At 35.9% G+C, this 12363-nt stretch overlaps 1 protein-coding gene across 4 annotated transcripts in view; it reads right to left on the reverse strand.

The window, feature by feature from the left end:
• LOC133639730 (gastrula zinc finger protein XlCGF57.1-like) overlaps window positions 1–12363 on the reverse strand; it is a 51630-nt gene that overhangs the window by 34595 nt on the left and 4672 nt on the right. The window contains exons 2-5 of one of the 4 annotated variants that reach the window (XM_062033298.1): window positions 6042–6951; window positions 5564–5617; window positions 5371–5495; window positions 4259–4482 (exon numbers count right to left, since the gene is read on the reverse strand). In XM_062033298.1, the coding sequence (XP_061889282.1) occupies window positions 4259–4482; window positions 5371–5495; window positions 5564–5617; window positions 6042–6125 (487 nt within the window). In that variant the 5' untranslated portion in view covers window positions 6126–6951. Of the gene's footprint in view, window positions 1–4258; window positions 4483–5370; window positions 5496–5563; window positions 5618–6041; window positions 6952–12363 lie in introns of those variants that run through there. The other 3 variants (XM_062033295.1, XM_062033297.1, XM_062033296.1) reach the window with 3 other exon arrangements.

A 12363-nucleotide genomic window follows, 5' to 3' on the forward strand; every position in this document is an offset into this window, starting at 1 on the left:
AAGAAGGAAACACACGGACAAAGCAATTTATTGATGACAGCAAGAATTGAGTTATTAGGTTTATTTTCATTTATATCAGTCCCGGCCTACGATTACATGAATATTTTAATGCCTCTGGACATCGTATTTAATGCTTTTTAATACCCTTTAAGGCCTTAATTTATGCAAAGTCCATTCAATGCCTTTAATGCTTTTTAATGACCCACAGAAACCCTCTTAAATTTAAAAATATGTAGTCCGATCGATACAAAAATTGACAGTAACAATACTAAGTATAATATCAGCATAAGGTCGATACGGTGGTTTGATACATTTTTTGTATTATATATATTTTGATGATTTTGTGATTGTTTACAGGAAATAAGTCTTTGGACACAGGAAGACTTTAAGGGCATAAACCTAATTATTTTATTCAGAGCCATCCTGGTTTTTTTTCTTATTCGGGTTATTCAAGTCATGCAACCTAAATCGTGCACTTCTGCCCACTATAATCTCTATAATTTAGGCACCGATCTAGATTCCTGCCAGTGGGTGCTCGGACGGGCAGTAAATCTGACGCTACTTTTTTGAGCATGCGCGGTTTTTGCTTGGTGGTGACTCACCACTGGTTTCACATTTCAAATGCAGTATTAAAGGCACTACCTAATCCACTTTTTATTTATGATATAATGAAAACTGTTCTTATTGTTTTATTTGTGATGCTAAGAATATAGTTTTATTTTAACTTTCTCATATTAATTTTGAAATAATTGTATATATATATATATATATATATATATATATATATATATATATATATATATATATATATATATATATATATATATATATATGTTTTCATCTCAAACATGTTATGATGGCAAAATTAACATTGATTACTATTATGCATGCAAAGAATGCAATGATCTGTATTGCATTCTTAAAATGTAAAACTGTTGTCGTCATTATTAAGTGGTTTGTCTTTTTATATTGTTTATGTATTGTTGGCAGGTTGAAAATAGCTAAGCGGATTTGCGTGGAGAAACCACCATTTAAAGGCCTACTGAAATGAAATGTTTTTATTTAAACGGGGATAGCAGATCCATTCTATGTGTCATACTTGATCATTTTGCGATATTGCCATATTTTTGCTGAAAGGATTTAGTAGAGAACATCGACGATAAAAGTTCGCAACTTTTGGTCGCTGATAAAAAAGCCTTGCCTGTACCGGAAGTAGCGTGACGTCGCAGGTTGAAAGGCTTCTCACATTTCACCATTGTTTACACCAGCAGCGAGAGCGATTCGGACCGAGAAAGCGACGATTACCCCATTAATTTGAGCGAGGATGAAAGATTTGTGGATGAGGAACGTGAGAGTGAAGGACTAGAGTGCAGTGCAGGACGTATCTTTTTTCGCTTTGACCGTAACTTAGGTACAAGCTGGCTCATTGGATTCCACACTTTCTCCTTCTTCTATTGTGGATCACGGATTTGTATTTTAAACCACCTGGGATACTATATCCTCTTGAAAATGAGAGTCGAGAACGCGAAATGCACATTCACAGTGACTTTTATCTCCACGACAATACATCGGCGAAGCACTTTAGCTATGGAGCTAACGTGATAGCATCGTGCTTAAATGCAGATAGAAACAAAATAAATAAGCCCCTGACTGGAAGGATAGACAGAAGATCAACAGTACTACTATCAGGAGACACCGATCCAAACACTGGACCTGTAACTACACGGTTAATGCTGTGCCGCCTGTCGAAGCCTAGCAATGCTGTTGCTAATGACGCCATTGAAGCTAACTTAGCTACGGGACCTCGTCAGAGCTATGATAAAAACATTAGCAACCGTGCTCACCTGCGTTCCAGCGATCGACGGCGCGACGAAGGACTTCACCCGATCATCGATGCAGTCGGCGGCTAGCATCGGATAGCGCATCTGCTATCCAGCTCAAAGTCCTCCTGGTTGTGTTGCTGCAGCCAGCCGCTAATACACCGATCCCACCTACAGCTTTCTTCTTTGCAGTCTCCATTGTTCATTAAACAAATTGCAAAAGATTCAATGGTGTCCAAATACTTCCGTTTCAACGATTGACGTCACGCGCATACGTCATCATACATAGACGTTTTCAACCGGAAGTTTAGCGGGAAATTTAAAATTGCAATTTATAAGTTAACCCGGCCGTACTGGCATGTGTTGCAATGTTAAGATTTCATCATGGATATATAAACTATCAGACTGCGTGGTCGCTAGTAGTGGCTTTCAGTAGGCCTTTAAGTTGTTCAGGGGGGTCTCCGTTGTGGTATTTTAGGCTTCATAATGCGCCACACATTTTCAATGGGAGACAGGTCTGGACTACAGGCAGGCCAGTCTAGTACCCGCACTCTTTTACTATGAAGCCACGTAGATGTAACATGTGGCTTGGCATTGTCTTGCTGAAATAAGCAGGGGCGTCCATGGTAACGTTGCTCGGATGGCAACATATGTTGCTCCAAAAGCTGTATGTACCTTTCAGCATTAATGGCGCCTTCACAGATGTGTAAGTTACCCATGTCTTGGGCACTAATACACCCCCATACCATCACACATGCTGGCTTTTACACTTTGCACCTATAACAATCCGGATGGTTCTTTTCCTCTTTGGTCCGGAGGACACCGCGTTCACAGTTTCCAAAAACAATTTGAAATGTGGACTCGTCAGACCACAGAACACTTTTCCACTTTGTATCAGTCCATCTTAGATGAGCTAAGGTCCAGCGAAGCCGACGGTGTTTCTGGGTGTTGTTGATAAACGGTTTTCACCTTGCATAGGAGAGTTTTAACTTGCACTTACAGATGTAGCGACCAACTGTAGTTACTGACAGTGGGTTTCTGAAGTGTTCCTGAGCCCATGTGGTGATATCCTTTACACACTGATGCTTGTTGATGCAGTACAGCCTGAGGGATGGAAGGTCACGGGCTTAGCTGCTTACGGGCAGTGATTTCTCCAGATTCTCTGGACCCTTTGATGATATTACGGAGCGTAGATGGTGAAATCCCTAAATTCCTTGAAATAGCTGGTTGAGAAAAGTTTTTCTTAAACTGTTCAACAATTTGCTCACGCATTTGTTGACAAAGTGGTGACCCTCGCCCCATCCTTGTTTGTGAATGACTGAGCATTTCATGGAATCTACTTTTATACCCAATCATGGCACCCACCTGTTCCCAATTTGCCTGTTCACCTGTGGGATGTTCCAAATAAGTGTTTGATGAGCATTCCTCAACTTTATCAGTATTTATTGCCACCTTTCCCAACTTCTTTGTCACGTGTTGCTGCCATCAAATTCTAAAGTTAATGATTATTTACACAAAAAAAAAATGTTTAGCATTTTTAACTTCAAATATGTTGTCTTTGTAGCATATTCAACTGAATATAGGTTGAAAAGGATTTGAAAATCATTGTATTCCATTTATATTTACATCTAACACAATTTCCTAACTCATATGGAAACGGGGTTTGTACACTATTTGATTTCCTATTATGCAGCTCATTTTTATTGGACACTTATTGAAATATCTTGTGTGACATCATGCACAAAAGTGCACTTTATTTGTTTTAAACTATTGTAGTGGCGTTCTGTACAAAAAGTGCACTTTAATTTAGTGTTGTTTTGATAAGTCATCTTAGTGACATCATGCACAAAAGTGCACTAATAGCTTGTTTTAAAATGTCTCTGACAATCTTGCACTTTCTGTTTTGAAATGACATGAATGTTTGTGCCACTGCTTAATAACTGTTTAATAAATACACTTTTGCTAAATTTACTTAGTTGTGACTTCCCTCTCTGCATGAAAGTTTAAATGTAGCATATATTAATGCAGTATGAAGAAGAATGTTTTAATGTGGACACATAGAATCATCATACTGCTGTGATTATATGCATCAAGTGTTCATTCAAGGCTAAGGCAAAATATCCACATATAAATGGTGTATCGCAATATAGCCTAAAATTATCGAGATATTAATAAAAGGCCATATCGCCCAGCCCTAGTTAGAATGTGATTTTTTTATTGTTTTTGATATATCCACCGTTGTGTCTTTTATAATGATTGTGAACGATAGAACAATTCTCCCAAAAAAAGTTCCCCTCTAAATTCCAATGATTAGATTTAAGACTTGAAGTGTATGAGCATGAAGTGATGAAGCCTACTTGGATGAGTCCTCTAAGACAAAGTGAACAGTCCAGTTGTGATGGATTGAATGCCCTGAGAATAAAATGATATGTGCTTACTTGGACTGTGATGAAGCTGTGAGGACTCAGGTGCTTTGTCTTCATGCTCTTCAGTCTTCACAGAGACAACAGTCAGTGGAAACTTGCTGACATCATCCTCCTCCTGCCCTACAGGACACCCTCCCTCCTCTTCCTCTTTCATGTGTGGATCCTCCTCTTCCTCTTTCATGTGGGGGGGCTGTGGATCCTCCTCTTCCTCTTTAATGTGGGGGGCTACTGGACGTCTGTTGGGTAAATAAGTCAATAAGATAAATGATAAGAGATAAAGAGAGAATATAAATAGTTTTGGACTGACACTGTTAACACAATGAGATTATTTGTGTTCTTTTGTGTGTTGTGTTAAAAGTGTGTAGCAAAATAACCAATAAAAACACAGGAAATACCACCTTTTGTCCTAAAATTAATTAAAAAGTGGTACAGTGAGTACAAAAACAGACTTGGAAATTTGATGGGAGTCAATTTGAAAAGTTTTATAAGTACGAGACAGCATTGATTGAGGCATTCTTAACTTCACTGATGTAAAGTGTGTAAATATTGAGATTGTCATTACCATAACTTAAATATCATGGAAATAAAAAAAATCTAATTCCAAAATCACTTAAAAAAACATTCATGGTATGTTTTTGTTATCATGCAGAATACTTTTGGGTGGTCATTTTGTTGGCTGGGCCAAAAGGAACTTTTACCAAAAACATGTTTTACTATGTGCTGTTTTATAGAGTATCTCCATCAACAATTCCTCTTTAGGAATTGAAGACCATCTACAACACTCTGACAGAAAGCCAGTCACTTTTTTGTGATGCCAAAAAATATTGATGTAATCATAGAAGTAGTACTTTTTAGAGACGGTATAGTACCGAATATTATTAATTAGTATCGCGATACTATACGAATGCTGGTATACCATACAACCCTAGTTCTTACGTAGTAGGATCACCCCGCTGGTGGGTAGAAATACACTTAAGACTCTAACACAAGCACTCATTTAACCCCACTTTGACTACAGAGTTCATGTTTAGTACCATGACGCCTTAACAGCCCTGAAAAACAAACTCCAGACAGCCCAAAACAAAATGATTGGGCTTCTACTCAACCGTCCATCTCGGGCTCACCTTTCCGCCAACCATTTCCTTAAAGTGGGGAAGCTCTTGGTAGCCGACAGAGTACATCTTCTTGCAGTTGGTATGGTGTACAAGATACACCATATCACTAAAATACCCATGTACCTGTCGAGATACTTCAAAATATATTGACCATTATAACACCAGAGGTAGTTGTACACATCACATTCAACCCAGATCTCACTCCAAAAAAGGTTCCAATTTGTTTGCCTGCTATACCACCAACATGTGGATCTTCCTATCAAAAAGAAAACATATTACAGGTTGCAGCTAGTCGTAACTGGAAATACACAAAGTATTTTACCTATTTGAAATTATATTTTTTTGCAGTATATTTGTATTTTAAATGTTACTTTCTACATAGTTCTGTGTGAGTTAAAATATATATTTCAACTGAAACCATCTCAGGCTTTGTTGTAGCAGTGAATGTGTACCGTGATGAAAGTGTAGCCTTCCTATGCAAACTTCTCATAACTCCTTCAATCAATCAATCACACATTGTTACAAACTGAGAGGAACATCAACCTCAAACTGTCTCCTTTTCATGAAGAATGTAAATGAAAGCATTGCATCATCCCCACAAGACAAAGCATCTATTGAAGAAAAGTGTTAATAATCAAATATAAAGTTAGTAAAGATGTGAGAGTAAGAAGTCAACAAACCTGACTTGATGTTTCTTGAAAATAGCGTCCATAGTTGATGTTGTCGCTCCTTCTCCTCTTTTGTTGGACAAAGTTCCTCCTCATACTTTCACACAATCACAACAATTTACACTCACATGTTCACACAATCACAACACTTTACACTCACATGTTCACACAATCACAACACTTTACACTCACATGTTCACACAATCACAACACTTTACACTCACATGTTGACACAATCACAACAATTTACACTCACATGTTCACACAATCACAACACTTTACACTCACATGTTCACACAATCACAACACTTTACACTCACATTTGATGTCTACTTAGCGATGTGTTGATAACGTCCGCGTCTCTTTGTTAGCAGCTAACAAGCTAAGCTAAGTAGCAAGCTAAGACTTGATAAAGTGCGCTCCGACTAATGTATCCGGATACAAACAATGTTTCATCTACTACACGACATATATGCGTACATGTATGCACTAAATACAAATAGAGAAACAATAATGGCCAGTGGCCACGTTTAGGCCTTCTTTGTCAAACGCCATTTTGCTTTTTACTCCTTCGTCTTCTTTGGATTTCCAGCAGACTAGTAGAGCATCTTAGGCCTCCACGGCTTCTTAACGTCCTGTCCTATGGTCCATACTACATTCTACAGTACAGGAGGTCTTCGTCCTGTCCTATGGTCCATACTACATTCTACAGTACAGGAGGTCGTGCTATCAACCTTTTAATGGACCACTTCCAACTTGGCTTCGTCGTTCTTCTTTTTGTTGTTGTTTAATGGCGGCTAGGGAATGAGGAGGGCACTAGGACCATGTGGAGGGCACTAGGACCATGTGGAGGGCACTAGGACCATGTGGAGGGCACTAGGACCGCTCTTTGTGGCCGCAGGAAGAGAAGCAGGAAGTTTCCCTGGAGAAAGAAATAGGTGAGTAACTAAGCTTTTTATTGTATTTTTATTTTGTATTTTATTTATTTATTTTTATATATATATATATATATATATATATATATATATATATATATATATATATATATATATATATATATATATATATATATATTTATTTTTTTAATTTTTAATTTAAATTTATTCATTTACTTTTTCCCCAATGGCTGTCCTTCGAACATACTCCTAATACGTTTTTCCTATTGTTCTTCTTTTCTTTCTCATCAATCAGAAGTGTCGCCAGGATGTCCCCTAGCTGGCCCTAACACTCCATGAAGGACATTTACGGGCATTGACTTCCATCTTATATGGACATTCACATGGACATTGTTAACATCCATATTATCAACCTTTCTGTTTGGTCCTTGTGTGCCAGCTCTTTAATGGCAAATGTTTTTGAAGAAACTGCACATTTTCTGTTTTGCACATTTTACATTGATCAGGATTTATTTTATTTAAGTATGACGTTTCCCCTCTGTTTTGCACATTTTGAAAAAACAAATGTATTGTTGAAGAATACAATTTTGTTGTGATTATGGTATGAATAGGACTTACAGTAAGTGCAACAGTGGTCTAGTTTGAGTTTGAGTTTGAGTTTGAGTTTATTTGGAACATGCAAGCATACAACATGATACATCACAATTTCCAGTTTCTTTTCAACATGTTCGAAAAGGAGTAGGAAGAAGCAGAGCTTATTTAATCCTACCCCTTTTCTTTACATAACAGTTGCAAAACTTTTTGTTCACTTCCTGTTCACAATTTTTTCACAATAAACTCCATAAGTAATCACAATAAAAATAAATAAATAAATAATAGTAAGAATTTAATAATAATAATTGGTGAAGTAAGTCATATTTCATATGATGAGGTAAGTAAGATTACTTTAAGAATGAATGAATGGATGGATGAAATAAATTGAGAATGTTTGTCATGGTTCTTCTTCTTTGTACTTTGTAAACACTTTAAGTGTGAAGAGTTTCTTGAAGTGGATCATATTAGTACATTGTTTGATTGCTTTGCTTAATCCATTCCATCATTTAATTCCACATACTGATATACTGAAGGTCTTAAGTGTTGTACGTGCAAACAAATGTTTTAAATTACGTTTTTCTCTAAGATTATATTTCTCCTCTTTTTTTGAGAAGAATTGTTGTACATTCTTGGCTAGCAGGTTATAGTTTGCTTTGTGCATAATTTTAGCTGTTGGCAAATTCACTATGTTGTGGAATTTCAGTATTTTTGATTCAATAAATAAAGTGTTTGTATGTTGTCTATATCCAACATGATGTATTATTCTAACTGATCTTTTTTGTAACACAGTTAATGAATGAAGTGTACTTTTGTAATTATTTCCCATATTTCTACCCAATAGCTCAGATATGTAACACTAGTGAGCAGTAGAGAATATGAAGGGATTTTTGGTCTAGAACATGTTTTGCTTTATTCATTATTGACGTGTTTCTTGCAACTTTATGTTGTATATTTTTTACGTGAGATTTCCAGTTCAATTTATCATCAATCATTATACCTAGAAATTTGGTTTCGTTTACTCTTTCAATTTCTATTCCGTCTATTTGTATTTGTGTTTGACTTTCTCTTCTACTGTTACCAAATAGCATTATTTTAGTTTTACTAAGATTCAACGATAGTCTGTTTTTGTCAAACCATCTTTTTAATTTGTTAATTTCTTCTGTTATTATTTGTATTATCTCCTGTGTGTTCTCTCCTGAACAAAACGCTGTTGTATCATCCGCAAATAATACTAACTTTAAATCTTTTGTAACTTTACAAATGTCATTTATATAGAGATTGAATAATGTAGGTCCTAGTATTGATCCCTGAGGTACACCACAGGATATATTTAGCGTTGTAGACGTGTGTTCGCCTAGCTTCACGTATTGTTTCCTGTTCGTTAGATAACTTCTTATCCAGTTTAAGACTAACCCTCTGATGCCATATCCTTCTAGTTTTTTGATTAAAATATTGTGATTAGTTGTGTCAAATGCTTTAGTTAGATCCATAAAAACCGCTGCCGCACATTTTTTACTATCTATTGCATTGGTAATTTCTTCTGTAATTTCAATTAAAGCCATTGAAGTTGAAACATTAGCTCTGTATCCATATTGGTTCTCTTCGAGTATTCTATTTTTATTTATGAAACTTTCTAATCTGTTATTGAACAGTTTTTCAATGATTTTAGAAAATTGTGGAAGTAAAGAAACAGGTCTATAATTTGTAAATTGATGTTTGTCTCCAGTCTTATAAATTGGTGCAACTTTAGCTATTTTCATTTTGTTTGGAAATGTACCTGTTTGAAATGATAGGTTACTAATATACATTAATGGTCCTGAGATCTCTTCAATAATATTTTTTATCGTTTCCATATCAATTCCGTTACAATCAGTTGAAGTCTTAGATTTACATTTTTTCACGATTATAACTATTTCCTCCTGTGTCACATTACTGAGGAACATGGAGTTGGGATTTCGCTCTATGGTATCATTGTAGTCCTCAATTGGAACTGGGTCTGGAATCCTTTCTTCCAATTTTGGTCCAATATTTACAAAATAATTATTGAAGCTTTCAACTACTTCCTTTATGTTGCCATTTTTTTTTATTTTCATCTAAGAAGTATTGGGGGTAGTCCCTCTTAGTTCCATTTTTAATAATGCTATTGAGGATGCCCCATGTTGCTCTCATATTATTTTTGTTCCTGTCCAATAATTCACTGTAATATTCTTTTCTACATGATCGTAGTATGTCTGTTAACTTGTTTTTATACTTTTTGTACTTAATTTCTGCCTCTATAGTTCTTTGTGCTATAAATTTTCTATATAGTGTATTCTTCTTCTTACAAGCATTTTTTAATCCTTTTGTCATCCATGGTTGATTATTCTTTCTCTGCTTGTTACTGAGTTGTATCCATGGACAATGTTTGTCATAAAGTATTATGAACTTGTTTAAGAAATGTTCATATGCTTCATCAACCTCTTTTTCATTATACACATTGTCCCAATCTTGCTTTTGTAGCTCAATTTTGAAGGCAGTCATCCTCTTCTCTGTGCACAGTCTTCGAAATGTCCTTTTGTCTTCCATGTTCTTCTTGTAGTTTCCATCATATATTGTAAAAACTGGCAGATGATCACTAACGTCGGTTATAAGTAGACCACTTGTAGTGTTATTATCAAAATCATTGGTAAAAATATTATCAATAAGCGTGGCACATTGTCCCGTGATTCTGCTTGCCTTTGTGATTTTAGGATATAGACTGATGCTGTACATTGTATCAATGAAGTCATCAATAGACTTTTGCTTGTTGGGGTTCAATAAGTCAATATTAAAGTCACCACATAAGAACATTATTCTTTGACCATTGTCCATGTAAGTTGCCTTGATCCATTCTTCAAATGTTTCTATACTTGACTTAGGTGATCTATATATACAACTGATGAATATGTTTTTGCTTTTTTCCTGACATATTTCAATGGTTATACATTCTAAGATATTATCTATAGCAAATGACATGTTTTTTTTACCACTTTGTAGTTCAGGTTCTTCATCACGTGCACAGCTACTCCTCCTCCATTTTTGTTGGTTCTGTTGATGTAGTTTAGTTCATATCCCTCCAGATCAAAATCTATTCCTTTTTTATCATCAATCCATGTTTCTGTGACAGCAATCACTTTGAAGGGTTCGTTGATGTGTTCCAAAAAGTTCTTAATGTTGTTGTAATTTGCATACAAGCTTCTACTATTAAAATGAATAATTGACAATTTGTTATCACATTCAATGTTGCTATTATATTGATCATCTGTATAATAAAAACAACTATTACTGATGTGGGAGAAAAAATTTGTATCTGGATCTATATCATTTTCCAAATCCTGGTTTTTGTGATCTTTGTTGCAGAAATTTTTTAGTTCCATATTTTCTTGTTCAACAAACTTTGATGTTGTTTCAATAATCTCTATAAGTGTAGGTGGATGCAATCCTGAATCTAGGTCCTCTTGTTTAGTCGTCCCTTGGAACATAGTAGTGTCGATGTTGAATTTAGGTGCTTGTTTTCTGTCAGAGTCCATTATCATCGTTGTTGTGGTAGCTGTGTAAACTTTAAAAATTGTCCAGGTCCTTGATGTCATGGACAATAATTACTCTTGCTTCTGGACCTCCATTCAGCTTGATGTAGATTTTACAGTTGGTGCTCCAAGTTCCCTGGATTTTTCCCTGCCTTCTCAAGTCGCGTGCTTTCTTGGCGATTCCAGCATTACGTTTTGTGAGATGCTCATTCATGTACACATTTGTTCCCTTCAGCTTATTCCCCTGTCTCAGCAATGCCATTTTAGATTTTCTGTTTACGAGTTTCACGAGCACGACTGGAGTGGCGTTGTTGTTTCTTCCGTTCAGTGGGATGCATGCTTCGATGGTATTAATGTCAATTTCAATTTCTTTTGATTGCAGAAAGTTGACCACTTGCTGTTCTGCTGAGACCATATCCATTTGATCTGGTTCACCTTCATTATTCACAGCTTTCGCATAGGATCTTGGTTTAATTCGGTGCCCTGTCACAATGATATCATTCATTCGTTTATCCTGATCCATTTCATCTATGATATTCCTCAGCATGTTGTTGTCTTCTTGAAGGATCTTCATTTGTTTGCTCATTTCAGTGGCTTCTTTATTTCTGGAGTTGTTCTCTTTTTTCATTTCTTTCATTTCCTCTTTCGATCCATCCATCAATTCTTCCAATTTTTCTATCATTTCTTCTTTAAATTCCTGGAGTATTTTTTGTAGTATCCCTTCTTGAATCCCATCATGTCCTGTGCCCAGCTTCAAATCAGTCTTTCCAGTCAATCCTTTAACTTTTGGCATCGCGGCAGTCACTGACGTCAGCGCCTCTTATGTCTGACGTCAGTGGAGGTGTAAAGTTCATTTTTCTAAGCATTTTGGCATTTTTAAAGCATTTTCTAAGCATTTTTTCAGGCCCGGACTGAAGACACCCAAATTTTATAAGTGACACCAAAAATGTTCCGACCGCCCACGATATGTCCCTTATTTCAAAGTCTGGGTGTTGGCAACCCTAATGGTTTGAAATAGGCATTTGGTCGCTGATGCACTTATTGAGTGATAAAAGTATTATAATATTTTAAGATTTCATTAAGTACGACCTGCAAATAGACAAAAATATTTAAAAACAATTATAAAGGTTTTCGTTCAAAATATTCTAAGTACAGCATATCATCTTTTTCAGAACTCTTTTCTAAACTTTCTGGGCTTTTAGTGGATGGACACAATATTACAGATTTGATACTCTGAAATTAGACATCCATCCATTTTCTACCGCTTGTCCCTTTTTGGACACAATTATTTACTGTTTC

This window comes from Entelurus aequoreus, linkage group LG22 (assembly GCF_033978785.1).
Source record: "Entelurus aequoreus isolate RoL-2023_Sb linkage group LG22, RoL_Eaeq_v1.1, whole genome shotgun sequence".
Taxonomy (NCBI): Eukaryota; Metazoa; Chordata; class Actinopteri; order Syngnathiformes; family Syngnathidae; genus Entelurus; species Entelurus aequoreus.